This window comes from Chaetodon auriga, chromosome 19 (genome assembly GCF_051107435.1).
Source record: "Chaetodon auriga isolate fChaAug3 chromosome 19, fChaAug3.hap1, whole genome shotgun sequence".
Lineage (NCBI taxonomy): Eukaryota > Metazoa > Chordata > Actinopteri > Chaetodontiformes > Chaetodontidae > Chaetodon > Chaetodon auriga.
In genome coordinates this window covers 1,260,097-1,285,368 of record NC_135092.1, presented here as the reverse complement: position 1 = coordinate 1,285,368, position 25,272 = coordinate 1,260,097, and the positions used below count along the sequence as shown (strand labels likewise).

Here is a 25,272-nt window from a genome sequence, read left to right as displayed (position 1 = left end):
GATGGTTAATAAACACACAGCAGCTGTACATGTAATTTCTGGCTGTCTCTCTCTTGCATGTTCTCTCTGATCAGACTAGCTGTGGCCACATGAGGAGTTTCATTTCTCATGTCACATCAAAGGCATGATTCTGCCCTGTTCAGGCAATTTTTTTCTCTCTTTTTCAGCAGGAAGTGTCTTTTCCTCCTCTTTCTCTTTCTTTCACATGTATCTCTGACACAGTAAAATTGGATTTCTCTGAATGTGAAGACATTTAGCCAACACAGAAAGAAAAAAAAAGTACAAACTGCAAACTGCAAACCTGGCAGGTTTCAAGGTTTCTTTACATTAATACATTATACAGTTGAGTCTGAATAGATTTAAAAAAATCCACAAGACTTTCAGTGTGTAAATGACAAAATATGCCTATTTTTTGGTTTTAATTTAAGCAAAAGCAAAGACTGTAGACAAGCATGGTGCATTTATCTATGTTATATTGTGTTTCTCTCTACCTATGTGTCTATAGTGGCATTCAAACACATTTTGAAGAACATAACCCACAACTAACAGTTTTAAATTTACATTCCTGACAGAGACACATTCTCAGTCCTGCAGCCATCCTGCAGCAACAGTGATTGACACAAGAGTGTCACATTTTCTCACATGACACTTCATACATTAAAGCACAACCTGTCTATTAAAAAACACAGAAGTATTTGTTATTCACAGATTGAAGTCGTGCAGTTTTTTTCTGTCTTTTCCCCAAATTAGTGCTTTTACAAGTGACACGATCATTCAGAATAATTGAATATTTTGTTTTCTGTCTTCTGTCTTCCCTCTCTCCATCCCCATTTTTTTCCTTCCACCCATCCCCAAATCCATCCCTCACATCTCTCATCTCTTTTCATTGTCCCAACAATTCTTTTCACCCACCCCCCACCTCTGTCCTAACTTCTTTCATCCCTTCTTCTTGTTCTCCTCCCTCTCTCAGCAATGCCTTCAGACACCTCTACCAATCCTCTCCTCCAGCAGCAGCCTCCACCACAACAGGCACCGCCTCTCCTACCCGGCTCCTCCGCCCCACCAGGGGAGCATGTTCCTGCAGTTGGCCCAGTCCCAGGTGCCCCTGCCAGTGTTGTCGCTACTGCAGCGGAGGAGGTCCAGGCTGGGAGTGGTCGGACCATCCCAACAGCCTGTGTGCGGCCAACCCACCCGCTAAGAAGCTTCACCAATCCGCTGCTGCCACCACCCATGGGAACAATCGACCCCAAGGTGTACACCTCCATGATACCGCAGTCCAGTGAGTACAGCTGAAGGTCCTCTTTAGTGGGCTGATCAAAGGTGAAGCCAGTATGTCAGTGCATAACATAATGTACTGTATAAAGTGACATTTCATAACATGAGATGTAACTTCATGAGACTTAACATGAACTAATGTATCGTGATATGATATAGTGTGACATGAACTTACATGACATGACACAACAGTAAATGACAGGACATGACAAGATATAACTTTAAGTGACGCAAGATAACATGCTGTCACATAAAAAGATGTGTTTTCACATAACATTTTGCTTTTGCATTTGCTTTTTATGACTTCATCATCTCATTGACTAAATTAATGAACTGATCCTTTTTTGGATTGACATAAAATGTGTTATCTTCATGTGTTTGATCAGACACAGTTAAATCATGAAACACAATAATTGTGCTCTATCCATTTTTTTCCACATTAAGGCAATGCACTTAGGTTTGATCATTCATAAAGTGGTTTAAATCCCTGCCGATTCATGTTTCTTTACTATAAATGAAATTTCACTGAAAATTCCCTCACAGTAGAAAAATATCTTCATCCTGGACTGCAGTATTTTGTTTGTTTTTTCTGTTTTTATTTATTGCTCATTCTATGAAATATTAAGATCCTGGTCTAACTCCTTTGCTGAAATATAAACAAGAAAATAAGAGAGGTTTATCACACATTAAAAATGATCACAAAATTAAAAATTAAAATTTCCCCATCTAGCTCCACTCTATTCCTGAAGCTCTAGTTGTTGTTCATTTTTTGTTGGATCGCAGTGACTCTTTGTTTAAGATTCTCTCTGCTGGATGGCTGCACTTACTTTAATATTCAAGGAAGCTAAATGTGTTAGCCTCAGGCTGCTACACATTGTGTGTGTGTGTGTGTGTGTGTGTGTGTGTGTGTGTGTGTGTGTGTTGTGTGTGCGCGTTTACTGAAAGATATACTATAACTGGCCTTGACATTAGCCAGAGGATTGGATCTGATCTGGACTGATCTCCCCCTGTCTTCTCTGTCTTCATGTTACCTGTCTGTCTCTCCATATGTTCACCTTTCTCTGTCTCTGTCTCTCTCTCTGTGTCTCTCTCTCTTTATATATGCATATCTGTCTTTCAAGGAGCCATTACATTTGACAAAACATTTCAATCCCACATGAAAATCAGGATCCTCAGTTGTCAGTTGTCTTTTTTAACCATGGTAGCAGGCTCTAGCAGTGACAACTCTCAATTGGACTGCCAGACTGAAATATCTTGACATACTGTACATTAGGTGGATTGTGTTGAAATCTGGTATAGATATCCATGGTGTTCTGTTTATTTTCAGTAGGCTCGAGTAGTCTTTAGGAACCTTCAAAACATTTATCACTCAGCAACTCACATTTACTGCCATCAAAGAACTATGTAAGGAAATTCCAACACTTATTCTTTAGCTTCAGCTTGATTATTTATTTGCAATTAAATATGTATATGTTAAGCAAGGGTAAGCAAACAGCTCAATCAGATTTTAATGCTAATATAAAGTCAATCATTATAAAGTCAACAAACATAGTAAAGGAATCTAAGATATGGCTGAAGCTGATCTAATACTCGTCTAATGGGGGAGATATGGTAAATACTCATGTGCATTACATCATCATACTAGGACTAGGTGATAAAAGTAACTTTACTCTCAGTTCTTATGTGTAATAGGGGAATTGAGATCTCAACTCTTTTGACAACAGTCAGTGTCAAATAATGTGAAAGTAGGTTCTTTAATTTTCAGTAGTCAGGGGGCACTCCTAATTTTCAAAGTCTGGTGACTTGGTTAATAAAGTGTCTGTTTATATCACACTTGAACAGCTTTCCAGCATGTTTCCACTGTACTTCCACCATATTCCATTAATTCTGGAAAGACACTGCATCTGAATATGGGTGGGTCTTGTTGAGGCTTGTTAGTCCAAAATGGTTGGTGACCACCCTCTTGTAACCAGAACAAGCTAAAACACCTGGAGAAAATGAATAGAAGGCACACAGACAAGAGTGAAAAGCCCTGTTTTGCTCAGTTCTTGCAAATTTGTACCTGCTCTCAAAAGCAGACTTGCAAACTGAATATCACTCAGATTAATTTGATGCTAGTTCTTTTGTCATCTCTATTTCCACACATCACAACATAAAGTGTATTAGTAAGGTATTGTTCCAAGGCAGGAACTCTACTGGCGGGATGAACACAGCTCTTCAGAAAGATATTCCCTCCAGTTTTCTTATCTTCCTTTTTTCTTTTCCATTTATATTCCTCACTCACTGTTTGTTTGTTTTTTTTTAGATCTTTTAATCTCTTTAATCTCCTGCTGTTGCTCAGCCTGTCATTCTCTCTTTTAGAGAATGGCAGGTTGCCTGAAGCAGTGTGAACAGAAAATAAAACACTCGCCTACAATACATAAGATCCCTGGACAGTTTGTGTGTGTGTAGGTGTATTTGTTGTGTGTTCCTGCTGTCTGTACGTGCATATCACCTTTGAGTGTGTATGGGTGGGTGTGCATAGTTCCATTATGGTTGTGTTTACAGACCCAGGTGGCCTCAGATTAACATTGATTTTTGGCTCCTGGAAGCCTTTCGCTCAGAAATAGCAAGCCTGCGGCAACACTCTGCTCAACCCCCAGAGACCCCACACTCACCCTGTGACCAGTGATCCCCCTTCTCCAACATAGAGACCAGAGCTGGACAGTGCTACCTCCATCAGCTCCCTGCCTCCTCTCCATCTCTCCATATATATAAAGAAGGAGAGGTCTGTTTGATCAGATGTTGAAAGAGTCCAATAAGGAAGCTGAAGTAAAACAGAAACAGAAGTTTCCGGATTTTATTTTTCATTTAATGGACATACTACAAAATGTTTAGTGTGATTGTGTTTTATCAGTTTTCATACAATATTAAACACTGAACATCAAAACAAATGTTTTTATGGTTCTGTTGAGGCAACTCAAAGCACAGGACACAATGACTTTTTTTGAATTTAACCAAAGCCACAATCTTTTTCAACCTTAAACAAATGCTTTAGAAGTCTGAGCTATTGGAGTGGAAGTAACAAAATTTGATTGATTGATTGATAAACATGGAGGTCACTAAAATGCATGTGAAATAAAAAATGGGGTAATAAATTATGAAATGACGAAACATTACTCTGTTTTCATCATATCACAATTGTTTTAATTGATCAAATCACTTGATAAATCAATTTTTTTCTATCAATCCATTTTTTCCATTGTAGGAAAACCAAACCGGTCACATTGTGCAGGAGCATGGAGCTGCCATCACAAATGCCAGTGACGTTTGCATTGGTGTTTATAAATGCCAGCTCCTGATATAAAACGATATTAACAGATGTATAAAACACTGAATAGCAGAAGAGACAAATAACAACTTAATCAGCTTTCCATAGGGCTCTGCTTCATTTTTACTGTATACTGTAGTAAAACATATTCCTTTTAACAACACCGCCATCAATTTCTATTACCGTAATAACTCATAATAAATCATTTTTGCAGGTCACTGTAAACCCAAACACAGTGAACATTACAGTGGTAGTCATCCTTTTTAAACATCTGTTCTACAGGTCAGCCTCAGCCCTGTTCATGGCAAATGCTTCATTTAAGATGAGTGTGGACAGAGACTGATGATCAGGTAGTGTGTGGTTGAGTTGACGGTGATTCTAGTGACTTGTAAGAGTCTAATGTGTCATTAATAGGTTCCGTGTTCATTTAGAAATGTTGCTCAATTGAAAATTATTTTAGAAATTAACACCCTAAAGAAACTAGAACATGTTTGAAAACAATGAAAAAGTGTATACAATCCAAAACATGCGGCATTCAAAGTAATTCCAGGTCCACTTTCCTAAACTGTTAACAACCAATGTACTTTTGTTTATGGTGTGAATGGTGTGAAGGTATGCAAGTTTAAGTGTAAAGGAATGCAAGTTTATATGCACTACTAGCTAGTACTACTAGTACTACTCAGCCTGTGAAAAGCAGAATCAGAATCAGAATCAGAAAAAGCTTTATTGCCAAGTACGCTTTTACACATACGAGGAATTTGTTCTGGTGAAATTGGTGCATGACACATCTACTAAAATAAGAGCATAAAATAGAACAATTTAAATATATATACGCAAGTCTGTTTTTTGTTGTTTGCTATTTTCCGGAAACACAGTCTGTTTTTCAGAAAGAAGTCCAAGTTGAGCGTTAATGTAACGCATAGAGTTGTATTTATATCAATGTGACAAAATGAGTCAGAGGTGGAATGTGAAGAGTGTCGGGGGGGTTCCGGGCCTTGTTGGTAAGGCTGACAAAACTGTTCTTGTGGCGTGAGGTTTTGGTCCTGATGGACCGCAGCCTCCTGCCAGAGGGGAGTGACTCTGGTTATCCACCCTTCTGAACAGACTCTCCCCCCACAGACCTATCCCTCTCTGCCAAAGGGTGAGCCAGGCAATGCGCAACTGTCTTTTATGGCTTTCTCCACTGTGGATGTATAACCAGTGAGTTTGTGTCCGGGATGAGAGGGATCAGCCACAATCTTTTCTGCATGCCTCAGGGTCCTGGAGGCGTACAGGTCCTGAAGAGATGGGAGATTGCAGCCAATCACCTTCTCTGCAGACCGAATGACACGCTGCAGTCTGCCCTTGTCCTTGGCGGTGGCAGCAGCGTACCAGACAGTGATGGAGGAGGTGAGGATGGACTCAATGATGGCTGTGTAGAAGTACACCATCATTGTCTTTGGCAGGCTGAATTTCTTCAGCTGCCATAGGAAGTATATCCTCTGCTGTGCTTTCCTGATGAGGGAGCTGATGTTCGGCTCCCACTTGAGGTCCTGGGAGATGATAGTTCCCAGGAAGCGGAAAGACTCCACAGTGTCAATAGTGGAGTCACAGAGGGTGATGGGGGCAGGTGAGGCTGAGTTCTTCCTGTTGTCCACAACCATCTCCACTGTCCTTAGAGCATTGAGCTCCAGGTTGTTCTGATTGCACCAGGTCACCAGATGGTCAACCTCCCACCTGTAGGCGGACTCGTCGCCATCAGAGATGAGTCCGATGAGGGTGGTGTCGTCCGCAAACTTCAGGAGCTTGACAGACTGGTGACTGGAGGTGCAGCTGTTTGTGTACAGGGAGAAGAGCAGAGGAGAAAGAACACAGCCCTGGGGGGATCCGGTGCTGATGGTCTTAGCGTCGGAGAAGTATTTCCCCAGCTTCACGCACTGTTTCCTGTCAGACAGGAAGTCTGTAATCCACCTGCAGGTGGAGTCAGGCACGCTCAGCTGGGAGAGCTTCTCCTGAAGCAGAGTTGGGATGATGGTGTTGAAGGCGGAGCTGAAATCCACAAACAGGATCCTAGCGTAGGTTCCTGCGGAGTCCAGGTGCTGGAGGATGAAGTGGAGGGGCCAAGTTGACTGCATCGTCTACAGACCTGTTGGCTCTGTAGGCAAACTGCAGGGGGTCCAGGAGAGGGTCAGTGATGTCTCTGAGGTGTGAGAGCACAAGGCGCTCAAAGGACTTCATGACCACAGAGGTCAGGGCGACGGGTCTGAAGTCATTAAGTCCTGTGGTCCTTGGCTTCTTGGTGTTGGAGCTTCTCAGAGTACAGCCGTTTAGCCTCTTTCACCGCCTTGCTAAACTTGTAATTCGACTCTTTGTATCTGTCTTTGGCCCCACTCCTGAAGGCCTCTTCCTTTGCCAACCTTAGCTGCCTGAGTTGGGCTGTGAACCAGGGTTTGTCATTGTTGTAACTCACCCTGGTGCGTGATGGAACACAGCAGTCCTCACAGAAGCTGATGTAGGACGTCACAGTCTCCGTGTACTCGTCCAGACTGTTGGTAGCAGTCCTGAACACATCCCAGTCAGTAGAGTCCAAACACGCCTGGAGATCCTTCACAGCCTCACTGGTCCACTTCCTTGATGTCCTCATTACAGGTTTACAGAGCTTTAGTTTCTGCCTGTACACAGGAATCAGGTGTACCATGACATGGTCAGAGTGGCCCAGTGCAGCACGGGGGGCGGCGTGATAAGCATCCCTGACTGTGGTGTAACAGTGATCCAGAATGTTCTCCTCTCTGGTCGGGCAGTTGTTGTATGCCTATTGTGTCTCTGTAGCAAACTTTCCAAAGTCTGAAAAATTAACCATGGCATCAGGGTGTATGCATGGGTGTAGAGTGTATGCATTACAAACTGGAGGTGTGGCTTCTGAATGAAGGAGGTAGGGAAGGTCTAATAAAGATGTTGTTGTCGGAAATGTAGGATCCAGTGTTTTTGGAACTAGTGGATGAAGTCTTTTTCTGCTGCTTCAATTTTAACCGTTCTTTTTGGGATCGGTTGAAAGGTGGACCCAAAGGCAGATACAGACACTATGAAGGTGAAGTGAAAATGACATATCTTAATGGAGACAGGGTTGACATCACATTGAAATGAAAAACTGTGTTAAATTATAATATCATAAATATATTATAATAGTGAAGGGAAGAATCTGAAATGGAACAAGTCAAACCTCAATTATATTGCTGTTATGAAAACAGATCAGTTCAATTTTGAAATAAACAGTATCCATAACTTCTGTCTCTCAGCTTGAGCTGAAGAAAAGAATTTTTCTTCTTCACCAACCACACAAACTTCCACCCTTCCTCCCTCATTGTGTGTACATTTTTCAACTGAGACTTTTTTCTCCTTTTAAATGAAGCCTCCAAACCCTATCTGCAGACTAAAGTGTGCAGTGGGCAGTCAGTCACCTAAACTGACCTTAATGTGCAGTTTAATGCTGGAACTGTAATGAGATTGTCTGATTGAATGAAAATGATATTGGGAAAATACTTTTCAGCCACAGCTGGAGGCAGACTCACAGTCAACTGTGATGGATATTTTGAAGTGTGTAACTTGATCTCACCTCGTAGGATACATAATATTAATGAAAAGTTTTACAAAGTCCTACATGGACAACCACGTAGAACAGAGGCATTTTTTTTATAGTCATTCTCAACCCTTAATTTAATGTTTGGCATAATAAGTCAAAGGTTTCACACAGGGAGTCAAATTCAGACACAGTGAATCAGTATTACTCTTTCCCAAAGGTTCTGAGATATCCATCCTTGCATCCATCCATTATCTATCACCGCTCATCCTGAAGAGGTGAACACTGCACCACTGTGCTAACCACTGGACCACCGTGCTGCTTAGTTAAGAGATAGTCAATCCGTATGATGAAATGTGAGAGTATGCAATATTTCCTCAAAATTGTGTGCTTGTCAAAATTTTGACTTTTCAAAATCAAAATTATTTTAAAATTCTGAATGATTAAATCAAAATTTGGAGGTATTAAATCAAGATTATGAGATGCCATATCAAGATTAGGATATAGATACTAGATATTAGATATAAAATCAATATTTGAAATTTTAATTTAATCTCAAAATCTTGATTTCTTGTCATAATATTTTCATTTAGTATCTCACAATTTGGAGATATTCATTTAATCCTTCTCCTCCTCCATATTCACAATGAATGAGGAAAAACATTAAATCCGTGTCGCTGTTAACAAAAAGATTATCTGGAAAATCCTTTCAATCCGTGGACATTTTTATTTCTCACAGTTTTTGCACAAATAATGTGATAAAGATACAATTTTGGAAAGAACAGGCAGCTTCTTCCAAAAGTTCACTAAACCTTAACCTCTCAGCAGAGGGAGCACCTCATTGATGAGGTAGACAGGTGTGCAGACAGGTAGACATAAAACAGACAGACGGGCAGAAAATAAGAAGATAAAACAGGCAGACAAAGCAATATCAAACCGCGGTGTGAAGTGGAGATGTTGGCTCTCAGTCTCAGGACACATTATATCTGGAGGGAAGATGCCTCAGGATCAATAACCCAACTCCTCTATCCTCACCTTCTGTTGTTATATATAAAAAATCTGCCTTCAACCCAGAAACAGCCACTGCTGGCAGGCATTTCGCGCTTCCTTTCTAGTTTGTCTGGTAAAAATATCCACCCTTCTGAACAGACTCTCCCCCCACAGACCTATCCCTCTCTGCCAAAGGGTGAGCCAGGCAATGCGCAACTGTCTTTTATGGCTTTCTCCACTGTGGATGTATAACCTTTCCTTGAGCTCTCCAGTGGTGCAGCTGATTTTGTTGTTCTTTTCAGTCTGTTTATCTGCTCAATTTATCTTTATCTTTCTTTATCAATTTATCATCTGCCCTCCATCTGTCAACTGGTGTCCCATAAGGATTTGTCCTGTGCCCATAGCTATTTAGTTTATATATCCCCATTTGGATGTCCTGATCTTTACATTCAAATGTATGCAAACACTGTCATTTATGTACATGGTAGCAATATAACAGCATGGTGTCTGCAACTAAATGTGTACAAAACAGTAAGCATGTTTTTCCCCGAGAGAGAGAAAGATAGATTGATTGGTACACAACTTTCAAAGCTCATTCATGTTTCTGTCTGGCTAGCCAGCCACAATAGCCAACCAGCCAAGCATATTACTTACCAGGTAACCTGGCTCAGTATCTAAGCAGACAATAAATTACCACAGGTTATTAATGGCGAAGTATTTGTATCATGGACTCCTGTCTGAGAGCTGACTGCAGACTATACTGCATTTCCTTTGTGGAAAAGTTTATATGCCATCAGAGCAGGGTGTACAAAACTGGATACATAGCTAATATGATATAGTCATCCAGTTAAGATGCTGGCTTTCTGTTCTCTGAAAGTTGAACTCAACATCAAAGCTCTGTCTGGATTTACACTCACCTCGATGGTTCCACTGAAATGAATAGATTTTTGTCAGACAATTTTTTATTGAAAAAATAATGCTCTTGAGCATGCTGATATGAAGGATAGTTAGCGATACAAATAACAGCATTGATATCAATAAAATAATTAATAGAAGTAATAATAACAGGGCACCACCCTCAGGTCAGGGATCGATAATTGTGGATACAGTCTCACTAAAGGGCTGTTGATTTCAAATGCCAATGGTTAAAATACTGTTTATGTTTATCAGGTGAACAATGAAAGGTTGAATGTGAGCACTGACCGTCACAACCAGTTGTTATCATAACACATATGCATGAATGGTCACAGACAGCTGGTCTTTAAATGTACAATAGTGTTTATTTAACTTCAGCAATGTGTGCACTGAAAATAAGAAGTTGCATTTCTCCTCCAGATTCTCCTGTTACTGTTGAGTGGTTTAAGAAAGTGATTAAAGAACATACCTTCTGGGTATGTTTCAAGTACTTGTGGAAAATTCTTACAAAGTACTGTTTCTTCCGTGTAGGGTTTGTGGACTGGATGGCTACAGTTTTAGAGAAAAAAAAGTTGTCTCTTCTTTGACAGTTATTTTCAGTGCCATGAAGAGTGGTCATGTTAAAGGAAGTTTCAGTCTGACTGTTTCCTGTTCACTGGTGTAATCCACTCCTATTGAGGCTATTTATTTCACCAGGAAGAGAATGAGTGTGTATTGATCAGGAAGTAAAGTAGTGTAGTTCAGGGAAAGACAGAAAGGATCGTGGGTAAAACAAGCCTGAGGATGTGTTCAGACATCACAAGGCTGGGCAGAGGAGTTCAAAGAAAAATAGACATCCCTGTTTTGTCTCCTATTTTTCCCCTTCCATGTTCTTTTTAGTTCACTTTGTATTCACTTTTTATTTCACTTTGTAAAGAGGCATACACTGAAACAGTTGCTGTCCCTCAGTGCTTGATGTTGGGTTATCTATGGTTCCTCATGTTAAGAATAGCAGGTGTCGCACCTCGTGCCTCCCGGTGCCCTCATTAAGGACATCCTGCCCTACAACTGCACCCATCTGTCTCAATTGTTGTGGGCTGTAATTACCTTAAGATGCAACAGTCGGAAAAAGATCATGTCTGCCTGGTGGACAGTGCTTTGAACACTGGAAAACAAAGCATAATTTCAGGCCCACTGCCCTCTCATTTGGTGATATATAGTGGTATTAAGGTGAAGCAGTACTTGACCTCCAGAAATACTGACTCTGCCTCAGGGGTCTAGCACATAGATCAGGGTTTCTCAACGAGGGCAATACCGCCCCTCAGTGGGTGTTAAGAGAACATCGGGGGGCGCTAGAGGCAAAATAGCTGGGAGGGGGACGTTTTGCTGCAAATTTCTATAACAGTAATAATCATTCACCACCACAGTATTTTTAATAGTCTTCCATGCCTTGCCTCACAATATCACGCAGTGTTTATGAATTTACAGCTAGAGTAGGCCTGAAACACACTGGACGTGTGTACATGGTGGAATCTATCGCTTTTTATTTTGCCGCCTGTGTTAACAGGTTAAAGCTGCCACACCACCCGGGTGAGCAGCGCGGCTCAGCTCCGTCTCATCTAGGGCTCATGGAGCTCGGCTATATTTACAGTGAGCCGCACATGGTTCCCAGCAAAATATACATCGCTTGGTGAAGAAGCTGGCTGAAAACCACCAATCACAGGGCTCACACTAAAGCGCAGTCCTTTGACAATATGGTAAAAAGCCTTTTTTTGTCAGCTTAGCAGTTAGGCTTCTGTGAATGTCAGTTTAGCCAATTTGCTGTGTTCTCTCTGTACTCTCTGTTGCGCAAGTGTAACCAATGTAGTAATGTAATAGGTTTATATTTCACCAATAATCCATTTTTTAAAATTTCTGTTCATGTTTTATTTTGAGGGAGCTTTTATTTTGTTAGTTGTATTTTTGCTGTGTGACCTTTGACATTTCAGCGATGTCAATTCCTGTGGTTTTGTGTGTTCTCCTCAGTGGGCTGCAGGTAGGCATGGACAGGCCACCGGGCGTACCAGGCAATGCCTGGTGGGCCGACGCACATTTTTTGGCTGGGGCTGTCGTAATTTAATAAAAAAAAAGAAAAAGTTATAAATTTTTTTTTTATCCACCGCGATGGTATTTGAGACACGAAACGTGGCACATTGGTTGATTTTCTTGAAGGGCAATGGGTTAACCCAATGAAATCTCTCAGCCCTCCCTTCCCTCCTCGGCCCGGCCCTCCCCTCCAGGCAAGGTTATTAAATTTTGCCATTGGAGTTCGACCGGAGTTAGAGAGAAGTGAGTGTCTATCTCTATAAATGGATAGGCCTAAACCACAAACACGCAAAGTAGGTGCATAGAAGCTGCGAGAGGAGGCTCAAAAGGCCTACAAGTGGACGCAGCGACGTGTCAAAATCACAAACATGTTTGCGGCCACAAGTTTGATTGCAGCAGCGGGGTCGTCAACATCAAGTGCAGAAGCAGTCCCTGGTGCAAAGGCTGTCGGAGAGGCACACAGCTCTAATGTGCAACAGAGTCGTAAAACAGAGGAAGGACAAGTAGCTATTCAGATTGATTTGGAGGAGGAGGAGGAGGAGCAGGAGGAGGAGAGAGACATGACTCAGCAGGGACAGATTGAGGAGGTCAGAATAGCTACTGTCAGCCCGGTAAGAAGTAGCCGAAATGTTAGCAGAATGAAGAGGGACTTCATGTAGGGAGGGCGGAGGGCTGTTGTAATTGTAATTTGATAATAAATATATGTTCAACCAATAAAAAAGCATAGTCTTCATTAATTTTACATTTAACAACACATTTACATTATTATTTGATCGAAGAATTATAAAAATTATCTAACTGTGTTAAATGACAGGGCTACAGTGGCTATGAATACAGTGGGTAGGCCTACATCTCAAATTGGCCAGTGAAATACACAATTTCAATCATAAATATCAATATACAGGGGTTCCAACTACTTTCTGGTTGATTGGGGTGGCAAGAGGTGTGGGCATTGAGTAGAGGGGCATTCATCCAAAAAATGTAGCGAACCACTGACATAGATGAAGTCTGCAACTCATATTTCTCTGGTTTGACAAAAAACTTGTTCTTTAACAGTTGCTGTAGAACTTGATGCATATATTGCTGGTGCACCTCAGGGTCCTTGGAGAAGTTCAGACCATCATCCAAACAGACAAACAAAAACGTTTAATTATTTATGGAACACAGCAGGGACATTTGTAAGACCAAATGGCATTACTCGAAGTGACCTAATGGTGTGTTGATATGTTGTAAACAAAGGTGACCTCAGCAGATCCTGTAAAAGGATGACATGGATGTAACCATGAGGAAACTCACCTGTAGTACATTGCCTGAGCTCTGCAAGACTGTCACTGAATCTAACTCCTCAACCTCCTGTATTGACCATGTACCTACAGCATTTTTAAAGCAGGTGTTTGACAGTATGTTAAGTCATGTCCTGAAGATTATAAATACTTCTCTTTAAACAGGTATCTTCCCAGTTGTCTTCAAAACAGTTGCTGTAAAACCCTTACTAAAGAAACCCAACCTAGATGGTAATGCACTCACAAACTATAGGCAAATATCCCACCTTCCATTCATTAGTAAGATAATGGAAAAGATATTTTCAGTGCAAATTAAATCCTTTCTTAAAGAATTTCTTCTCTGTCCTCTTAGACCTAAGTGCAGCATTTGATGTGATTGACCATGATATCTTAATCAATTGACTTGAAAAGTTAGTTGATCTTTCTGACTGAAAATTTCCTCTATAATCTCTACAAGCATTCATTACACTTGCAACTCTGGGCTCACTGAAGGTATTCTGAGCTAATTTCTCTTTCAAATCCCACCTTGCACCTTTATAACAATCCAACTTTGTTTTGGGTTTGGTCAGAAGCACCGTAGTTAAATTTATTTCAATAAAACCAGAATAATTTGAGAACACTAAATGTCAAAACAAACAAGGTGTGAAAGGATTAGCATCAAATAATTTTCTAGCCTGAACTGTCAATATAATGTTTTGAAACCAAAACACTTTCTGTTCTGCCCAGGTGTGAGCCTTCCAAAGCCACAGGTGAAGACTGCCTCTCTGGGTCAGGCCAGTAAGGCTCGCTCCCCCCTGTTGCCTGTCTCAGTCCCTACGGCGCCAGACTTACTGGAAGAAGGAGGAACAAAACTGGCTGAGGATTCAGCTGCCAATGTAAGTCTACATGGGGAGAATGTAAGAAGTGCTGTTGATTTTGTTGTTTTTGTGTATGAAAGGGTAAGGAATGACAAAAAGGAGGATAAGAAGAAGTGGTGAAGATGAAGGATAATGAGCAGATGAGGAAAGGTAAAAAAGAAAAGCAGAAGGAGGAGAGAAGGCAGAGGAGAGGAGATAATCGATAATTGGTAGATGTGATCATGAGTAGGAGAGTGGGAAGTTAGGAGGACGGGGAAAATAGATGAAGCGTATGATTGAGAAGACAGAACCAATGGAAGGAAGAGTGAGGAAAGCAGTGAGGGGGAGGTGATGACAAGCAGAGAGATAAATGACAGAATATGATATGGAGGCATGCTGGACAGTGGGAGTATTCATATGCTACTAAATAACAATTTTAGAAGAGGAGGTATCACCACAGCAGAACGAGAGAGCACAGAAGAAGAAATGAGGAGAGGAGAAGCAAGCAGAGAAGAGAAAGGGAGACTTAACAAGAGGAGGTAAAATATAGAAGGATGGAAGGAAAGAGCACAAGGAAAGATGAGGCAAAAACAGAAGAGAGGGGGAAAGGATGTGGAAGGGAGGATGGCAGGAGGAGAAGGTAGCCATGGCAACAGGAGAAGGATGCTTCAGGAAGGACAGACAAGGAGGAGGAGGAAGAGGAGACAAGGGGAGGAGAGAGAACAGAAGATAAGCAGATGGGAGTGTAGACAAGAGGAAATAAAGAGGAAAGGAGAGAGATACAGAAGATGGGAGGAGGGGGGACAAAGCAAATCAGGAAAGGAGCAAGAAAATAGGATGGATGAGTGGAGTAAATGAGATGGAGGATGTAGAGAGGAGAGAAAGAGAGAGAGGGTGTTGAAGGTCAGCAGGTCTTTCTCTTCATCTGTTGTTCTATCTCTGCAATTGATCTAGTCTTCCCATCAGCCACCTGGCCTATCTATCACACACACATACATACAGCTAGTTAATAGACTGTGGCACAGTGTGAATGAATAATGTAAGTACAACACAATGGTGCTTTTATTAAGTTATTACACCAGTGACATGCTGTTTTATGCTAGTGTAAAGTAGCATAGTGGAAGAAGGTGATATAGATAACATTTCAGACTTCCTTGTAGCACTCAAGCCCACCGGTTTTTCCTGAAGATGTAATTTTTTGAAACAGCTCCACTAACCCTAACCCCAGCCCTAAACTTTTCACATAGACTGTACAGCCACAAGTAAACCTTACTCACTAAACTCAACAACACCATAGCCTCAAAATACAACATCCCGGAAATCAACCAACTACTCTTCCAAACCACAGCCTACAACATACACTGGACTGCTCAGGTGGCTGGGAGGATATTCAGGTACTGGAAACAACACTTAAACTTTTAATGTAAGGCAACTATTGACCTCCCCCACAACTTTCTAATAAGGTAAGGTAAGGTAACTTTATTTGTACCCGAGGGTAGATTTGGTTGCAGGTAAAAAGAAAGTGAGCTGCTTACACACAAACAGACGACAACAGTGCTCCACACATGGAAACATGGATGAAAAGTATACAAAAAGTTATTGGTGTCAAAATACAGAGGATACAATACAGAATAAAAGCCATCGTGACAGATATAAAAAGCTAGGCTAGAATAAATAAATAAATAGATTAAAAAGTCTGTATAGTCCATAAGTTAAATAAGTTAGTGTGTAGTCCCACAATAGCCTAATTGCTATTTAACGTTTTGATAGCTGAGGGAACAAAACTACCTCTGTATCTCTTTGTTTTGCAGACAGGCATTTTGTACTTGCGGCCTGATGGGAGTGACTGAAATTCACCATATAGTGGGTGGGATCCATCTTCTAAGATAGACCCAACTAGCTTCTGTAGCTGCCTAGTATGTAGGGATTCTGGGTTCAGCTGTGGCTCTCCAATAAGCCTACTAGCCCACCTCACAATTTGGTTCAGGGAGTTCTTATTTTTTATGGATAGGTAGCTGAACCAAGACAGCAGGCAAAAGGAAATGACTAATTCAATAAAGCAGCGGTAGAACATGGTAAGCACTTTACTGTAATGTGGAAGGAGGGCAATTTCCTCATACAATATAAACCCTTTTTGTACACAGCTTCACAGTTTGCCTCGAAGTTTAGTTTATTATCAATGATGGTCCCAAGGTATTTATAATTATCTACACACTCCACTGTCTGACCCTTGATGCTGGTGAGTTTGCAGCCATTTTATTTTCCAGAGTTATTTTATTTTAGTTGTTTTGGAGTACATTTTTACCCTTTTACATGGTATGATGTCTCATGTCTACAGATGCTACATGTGGCATAAGAACATGTTACATCGGCTAACTGATCTAAATCTCCCTCACATGCCTCTATAAACATATCCCAGTTAGTACAGTCGAAACAGGCCTGTAGACACTGCACAGACTCTTCTTTTATATATATATATATATATATAGTTTTCATTTTTCCATATATATATATATATATATACGTGTGTGTGTGTGTGTGTGTGTGTATGTGTTTCATTATTTCTTATTAAAATTCATAAAAGGATCATTTCCTCACAGAGGCCTCTCACCGCAGCCGGAGCCCCCATTAATCCTTGTTCTTAATAAAATGTATTTTAAAAAAACCTGTGGGAAGTTGGTTATTATTATTATTATTATTATTATTATTATTATTATTATTATTATTATCACTTTTTAGTGAGAGCAAGCTCTTTTACTTTGCAATTGGACTTTTACAAATGTAAGATTTTAGGCAAAGAACAACAGAAGCATGCATGACCTTATTTTAACCCTGTGTATATATGGGTGTGTTTCTCTTTTATTTAACTTTTATCTTCACTAGTTGTGTGTGTGTGTGTGTGTGTGTGTGTGTGTGTGTGTGTATATATATATATATATATATATATATATATATATATATATATATATATATATGGTTTTTAACAGCACTTGTTTGAAGGAACTTTTTATTATTATTATATGCTTTTAGCACTTATGTTTTACTAATCCCTCTTGTTTTATGTCTAACCTCTTCAATTCAAATCCTAGCACTTACTATTTATTCTCCTATTCTATTGTATAAAGCGTGCTCTTTTTAAGTAATGACAGCCCTAAATGTTACAGCAGAGACACTGGAAAAAGAGGGGGCATTTTGATAAATATACAAGTTCCCACTGCCAGCCTGCACCGTTGCCCAATCCACCATGCATTTTTAAACATTACACTTGGCCAGATGTTTAAATATTTTTTTTAAGGATCAAAGATCTTTTTGATCCCACAAATAAAAAGGGTCCCAATATCCCTTGGATCCCCACAGTCCCTGAGAGTCCGTGCCCCTCACAGTGCTCCCCCAAGAGCACTGCGCTTTCACCCAAACCTACCTACACTTCATAAGAACACATTAAACACTTTTTTTTAATTTTTATTTAACCTTTATTTAGCCAGGTTAGTCCCGTTGAGATTAAGAATCTCTTTTTCAAGGGAGACCTGGCCAAGACGGGCAGCAGCAAGAACACAAAGTTGCAGACAGAGACACACAGGGAGACAAAGTACAATTCACAAGCACTAAAATTTGCATATAGAAAAACTATCTATAAATCAAGACGAGAGTTTCTGGGAGTAATTTGTACAAACGTCAAGCTAAAAACATCGACATCCCATAGAAACTGCTTGCAAGTTCTTCATTTTAGATTTAAAAACATTTAACGACACGAGCTAGTTCAGTTTTAAATCATTCTGCAACAAATTCCAGGCTGAGGGTGCGGAATACCCAAAAGCCCTTTTCCCAATTTCAGTCCGAGCATTTGGGACAGAGAGCATAAAGAGGTCCTGAGAACGCAGTGAATACTGCCCGGTGTTTTTTTGCGTAATGAAAACACACAGATAATATGGAAGCAGACCAAGAATTGCCTTATATATAAAGGTCACAGTGATGAGTCAGTGCTTTACAATTTGTAATGAACCTTAGGGACGCATGGTAGGCTGTGTCAACCATATGGAGACACTGAGTAGAGGCATGCATGTACAAGAGATCACCATAGTCTAATACAGGTAAAAAAGTTGCAGCAACTAGACGCTTTTTTACATTAAAAGAAAAACACAACTTATTCCGAAAATAAAAACCCAGTTTTAGCCTCAGTTTTTTCACCAGGTTCAGCACATGAGGTTTAAAATTAAGGGAGTCATCGATCAAGATACCCAGGTACTTGTACGAGTTAACAACTTCTATCTCCTTTCCATCAACAGTGACCACCACAGGTACATTTTGTAACCTAGCTTTCGATGTGGTAAACAGCATAAGCTTCGTCTTATCTGCATTTAAAACAAGTTTCAGCTCATGCAGTTTATCCTGAACAACCACAAAAGCATTTTGCAAGTGCTCAACAGCCAGTGCAAGAGATGCTGCACAGCAGTATAAAACAGTGTCATCAGCATAGAAATGGAAAGTAGCACTTGACACATTTTGACCCAGATTATTCACATAAATAGTGAACAAGAGTGGACCTAGTACAGAGCCTTGTGGCACACCTTTGTGGATCAATACAATATCTGAGCATAAACCATCATACCTAATGCACTGAGAACGATTACTAAGATAGTTTGAAAACCAAGAAACTGCTTCTTCTGAGAGACCTGAGTTCAGAAGTCTAAGTTTTAAAACATCGTGGTCGACTGTGTGGAAAGCTTTGGACAAATCAAGAAAAATGTGCTGCACAATGTTGCTTCTTATCAAGACCTACAGAAATTTCATTTACCACCTTCAGTGCACCCGTGATAGTGCTATGCTTTTTTCTAAAACCTGATTGATATGTCGATAAAATATCATTGGTGTATAAAAACTCCTTTAGCTGAGCACTCACAAGAGATTCAAGAATTTTAACCAGTAATGACAAATTAGATATTAGCCTGTAGTTATTTAAAATACTTGGGTCTCCCCCTTTCAATAAGGGGAGGACAAAGGCAGATTTCCATATTCTTGGAATTTCCTTAGTCAGCAAAGTTAGGTTAAAAAGATATGTAAGAGGCTCAGCTACAAAATCGGCTGCCGATTTCAAGAAATAAGGATCAATCAAATCAGGTCCTGAAGGTTTTCTCGGGTCTAGTTCTTTCAGAGCCCTACAAACTGCCTGTGCAGAGAAAGGCACAAAGTTAAAAGACTGACCAACAGAGACAGACGCATCAGTACTGGATTTCACAGACGCACTGCAAGCAGAGTCAAACAGGGAGCCAGTAGCAGCAAAATGCTCATTAAAACAGTTCAAAATTTCCATTTTGTCATGAATAGCAACAAAATCCTTCATAACAAAGTTGGGCACTGTTGGGGAATCATTGCTGACTGAAAAGGACTTTATAGCTTTCCAAAATTTCCTTGGATCATTTAAATTTTTTGTGGTGACAGACAAGTAATATTCTGATTTTGCTTTCTTGATAAGGGTGGAACATTTGTTTCTCAGTTGTCTGAAAATAGTCCAGTCTGTAGCAGAACCTGTTGCCCTTGCCTTTGCCCAAGCCACATTACGTGCATGAATAAATTTAGTTAGTTCAGGGGGAAACCAGGGGTTATCACGCCCCTTAACTCTGTATCTTCTAAAAGGTACATGTCTATTTAAAATTTGTGTAAAACCATCATAAAAAAATGTCCATGCTGCCTCAACATCAGGGATTTGCTCTATTCTACTCCAATTAAAATTAAACAAATCATGAAAAAAACCCTGTTCATTAAAATGTCAAAGATCCCTCTTCAAAATAACACGTGGCTTGGATTTAGGGATTTTAGTGTTTCTAGTAGCAGCAACAACACAATGGTCACTTAAATCATTGCAAAAAACACCAACAGCTGAAAATTTATGAGGAACATTAGTCGGGATCAAATCAATTAGAGTGGATCTCTCGGGCTCTTTAGGATTTGGCCGAGTTGGTGAATTAATCAACTGGGTAAGATTGACAGAGTCACAAAAAGATTTAAATTCGTCTGATACAGGCTTGAGCCAATCCCAGTTAAAATCACCAGCTAACACAATTTCATTATAATTTAGTTTGGACAAAAGGTGCATCAAAGACTGCAACGCATCACTCAGTGCAGATGGGGGTCTATAACAACCAACAACAGGTAAACAGAGACCTTTAGACAATTCTAAACTCACATCCAGAAATTACAGCTGTTTGTTGAGTGATTCAGTCAGAATTACCCTAACACAAAATTTTGATTTTACAAAAATGGCCACACCGCCACCTTTCTTTGGCCTGTCAGCACGATAAACATTGTATCCATCTATGTTAATGTCTCTATCAGTAACTGATTTTGTCAGCCATGTTTCTGATATTACAACAATGTCCGCATCTGTTGATTTAACCCATATTCTGACCATATCCACTTTAGACAACAAGCTGCGCACATTGAGATGAATGATTTTTAGCCCAGACAGAGATTTAAAATCAGATGGTGTCTGAACACACTGCAGCTCAGGGCCCGGGTTAAGTTGCACATTACCAGATATAAGCAACAGCAAAACAATCAACCATCTCCGTTTGACACAATTACATGTGAAAATCTTCGTCATCTCATATTTCTGGTCCAACTGAGATTTCTCACTGAATGTAAAGCAGTCATTTAAAGTCAAAAGGCTTTGAAGGCGGGGCAAGTCTCTGGGCAAAGTTTGTGAAATGTTTATGTCCTGTGCCAAACACTTCAGGGTTTGCACGGATTTCAAAACAGTCAAAGCGCAAGTGCCTCCATACACAGAGTCCTGCAGGCGAAACACATTGTTTCGCCTACTGTCAGTTTAAATCCAATTCGATGAGCCAGAAAGGGGATACTTTTGCAGAGAATAGTGTGCATACATGCACTATGGAGGTTCTTTGCTTAATTTAAATGAATGTTAAAAGAATAAGAGTATTATTAGTAAAAACAGAGGACACATAACACTGACGTGAACAGACATGCCGCCATCTTGGATTTGGATATTTAGAACAATAATACATAAAACGTAAAACATCAGTTGTTTTCTGTGTTGCGGAAAGCACCAAATGGGGGAAGGAGTCAAGCCATGCTAAATCTAAATGTGCACATATTGTAAATTTTGATGAGATTGTCCCAGCTCAGAAAATTCTGATTTCTTAGCAACAGTGATGGTGGGTGTTTTGCTTCCTATCAAACACCTTAAGATGGTATACTGACTGTACAGGTTTGAGTGTTTTACAGGAGGCTTGTGTCCAGCTAGTCAAACAGTATGACAAATATGAAATGATAATGGAACTGAAATATAGTATTGCTGCCTTAAGAGCTTCTGATATGGTTGAAATTTTAAAAGTTAAAGAAAGTTGAAAACAAGAATTATATAAGTATAGAATAGTAAAATATGTTTTATTTTGCTGCATATATTGTTTGGCATTTGTATGCAAGTAAGGAATAATACAATAAATGTGCTGCATTATTTTACATTTGCACATATTGCACAGACCATAGTATGGGGTTGTACTGTGACAAACGTTGTGGTTATGGTTATGGTTAGGGAAAGTCTTCAGTGGCAGTGGGCCCCATCAGACTGTGTGGTGGGGATGTAAAAGGTGGTGAGTTCATCAGCTAGTCCTGGGGATGAGGTGATAGCAGGGCTTTTATTAATGCAATATGTGACTGTACTGAGTGTGTTCCAGATGGCTGCAGGGTTGTTAGTGCATGAATCACACTCCAGCCTGATTTTGTATTCCTCCATGGCAGATTTGATAGCCCCTTGAGGTTCTGTCTAGATAGCCTGAATGTGTCCATGTCACCCTCCTTGAATGCCTGTTCATTGTGGCCCCAGAGTTCTATGAGCTGTTCGGTGAAACAGGGCTTGCAGTTGTTCTTCCTGATAATGGTTTTGGTAAGGAGGCAGACCTGCTCACAGAAGTTGATTTATGATCATACATTGTCAGGAAAAAACTTTGTTATCCTCAGGGCCTCTCAGAGACTCCCAGTCATTGCACTCCATGCAGTCCTGAAGCACGTCAGTTGCTTCTGTAGTCTGTCTCTTCACTGTAGTTCAGGATGGTGCCCTCTTCAGTTGCTGTATATATTTTGAGATCATCTGTATTTCCAAGGGGTGCACTGGGAATGGAGCAGTATGTATTTTTTTTAGTAAAAGTGAGTAAAAGTGGTCCAGGGCATTATTATCATGTGAGTCACATGTCATCAGCTATTTATAACTCAGCAGTTCATGTCAGAGACAACAAGAGTTGAAATCTACCATGACAAGAATTACTGAGTTTGACCAAGAGTTTTCTATGGAGGAAATTTGCTCAGTTGGCAAGAATAAATGTAAACACCTGTAAGGATAACAGACAAAATTTCTCTTTGTAATATGGCCCAGTGTCCAAGTCGACTCTGAGAAGTTGGTATCTAGGTAAGTCCACAGCACTGATGGCGATGTCATTATGCAGTGTCCTCTCCAAATATGGAAAAGATCCACAAAAATGTGTATTTAAATGCAACAGCAATTTTCATTAAAAACACTTTTGGATGTTCTTACATTTATATAAAGCTATTGAACCTGAATTTATGACGTGCTTGTCATTTGTTAACGTCACTGCATTTGTGTGAAAGGTTTTTTGAGACTCCTTGCTGCACAGCTACCTGCTCTCTAAGTTAGTGATGTGGCATTTAGATAGATAGATAGATAGATAGATAGATAGATAGATGTGGTGATGGTGAGGAAAACTTTCTCTTAACAGCCAGAAACCTCAAGCAGAACCAGCCTCTGAGGGCAAGAGAGGGAGAAGTCAGGGGATGGACAGGAATGCAATTGTAATGACAGTGACAGTTCTTATAATAGACTTTTAACTATATGTAGTATTAGGGATGAGCGAATACACCACTATCTGTATCTGTTCAACCATCTAAATCTAAATCCGTATCCGAATCTGTACTCGGAGTGGGCGAGGCCTAAGCCGGAAGTGGGCGTGGTAGTAAATCGGAAATCGAAAATGGGTGGGACTTAAATCAGTACGTTATTTTAAGTCTGAAATTGATATACAATAAAAATATTAATATAGGCTACTTTGTGTGTTCAGCTATATGTGTGTATGTGTGTAAGTGGTCTGTAAGACTGTTTATTTTTTAATGATCTGTGTGAACTTGGTGATTCATGCAAACATCCAGTGATGGCAAACAGGGAAATAATATGTCAGCTTTGTTCACTGTATTCTTCTCAAAAGCACCGCGCTAAAAAAAAAAAAAAAATGACCGGAGTGGAGGCAGTGAGCAACGCAACAAGAGCCGTTTTCAGCTCTGTCTTGTCAAATGCACCGCGTACGTTACGAAACAAGTCTTGAGAACAGAGCGGAGCGTGAAGACAGTCAGTTACCCAATGAGGATTTTCCTTCAGCACGAGCACGGATATTGACGAGTTTTACTCGTATCGTCAAAAATGCTTTATCCGTACTCAACCCTATGTAGTATAAAATTCAATTTAATTTAGTTTTATTTGTATAGCGCCAAATGACAACAGATGTTGTCTCAGGACATTTTCCATATAGAGCTGGCACAGACCAAGTTCTTTTATTTACAGAAACCCAAAAATTCCCTCAGAGCAAGCACTTAGTGACACTGCAAGGAAAAACTTCTTTTAACAGGCAGAAACCTCAGGCAGAACGAGGCTCTGGGTAGTGGCCACCTGCCTCGGCCAGTTGGGTGAGCGAGAGAGAGCAAGAGAGAGAGAGAGAGAGACAGACAGACAGACAGACAGAAAGACAGACAGGAATGTAATCACAGTATCAGTGGCAGTGGATGTAATAATAGTAGTAGCAGTTGCAGCGGGTGTCAGGCAGGGCCAGGCAGGAGACGTAGCCATAATCCACAATCCAGGTTCAACCACTATCCATGGGAACCTGCAAGACGACAAAGCACAAAGACTCCGGGGAAGAAGCTAAGTTAGTAACATGTCATGGTAGGACATGAAAGCGTGCAGATAGAGAGGGAGAGGAGAACAGAGGAGCTTGGTGTATCTTTGGAGGTCCCCCGAGAGCCTAATCCCATATCAACATAACTAGGGGCTGGTCCAGGGCAAGCCTGAGGCAGCCCTAACTATAAGATTTATCAAAAAAGAAAGTTTTAAGCCTACTCTTAAATGTAAAGACAGTGTCTGCCTCCCGGACAAAGATTAGAAGATGGTACCACAGGAGAGGAGCTTGATAGCTATATGACGTTGTCTTTGTGTATGTACACACCAATTCCATATTAATTTTAGTGACGTCCGATTGGTGTAACTGGGTGTCATGACTCCCGATGTGAATAACAGTCTCACTGTATTTACGCTTGTCCTTAGCCAGCAGTTTCAAATTTGATTCGATGTTGCCTGCTCTGGCCACCAGCAGGCATTTGACAATGGTTGCTGGTGTCGCTAACATCACGTTTCTCAAAATGGAGCTGCCAATAATCAGAGTTGGTTTCTCAGCGGGTGTGTCACTGAGTGGGGAGAACCTGTTAGAAACATGAAGTGGTGGGTGTTGATCCATGGGCTTCAGCTCGGGACTGTGCTTCCTTTGAACACCCAGCCTCCCTGGTTTCCCGGCTGCTCGGGAGCTGTCGAGGGATGGCTAGCCAGAGCTACACTTGGTCGGTCTGCACCGGCTACGGGGGCCTGGCTAACTACAGCTAATGGTTTGGTTTCTATGGTACGGAGCCGTGCTTCCAATTCACTAAGCCTCACCTCCAATTTACCAAATAAACTACATTTATTATATGTACCAGTATCACTAAAGGAGGCAGAGGAGTAGTTAAACATCTGACACACCAGGCAAGAAGAGAGAGAAGCCATCACTAGCTGCTAGGCTAAACTGGTATAGCTAGCAGAGTAGACAAGCGTGTAGACAAGTGAAATTAACGGTCGCAAAAAGACAGACTTTTGAGTGCCTGACCAGAACTTTAGGAACCATAAGTAAGCCTGCTTCCTGGGAATGCTGGGGTAATAGGGTACTATGAGCTCTTATAAGATGAGATGGTGCCTGGCCATTTATGACTTTGTAT

General features: G+C 40.6%; 1 protein-coding gene and 1 pseudogene across 8 annotated transcripts in view; one reads left to right on the top strand and one right to left on the bottom strand.

Annotated features, from left to right (window-relative positions):
- The window catches only part of dcc (DCC netrin 1 receptor), a 388,720-nt gene that overhangs the window by 310,452 nt on the left and 52,996 nt on the right, over positions 1-25,272 (top strand). For 5 of the 8 annotated variants that reach the window (XR_013079191.1, XM_076757427.1, XM_076757429.1 and 2 more), the window contains exons 27-28: positions 971-1,279; positions 14,120-14,268. Coding sequence is in view for 7 of the 8 variants with exons in the window: in XM_076757427.1 (XP_076613542.1) it covers positions 971-1,279; positions 14,120-14,268 (458 nt within the window). In the remaining variant the exon portion in view is untranslated. Of the gene's footprint in view, positions 1-970; positions 1,280-14,119; positions 16,054-25,272 lie in introns of those variants that run through there. The other 3 variants (XM_076757428.1, XM_076757424.1, XM_076757423.1) reach the window with 1 other exon arrangement.
- On the bottom strand, positions 19,378-25,063 carry LOC143338330 (uncharacterized; annotated as a pseudogene).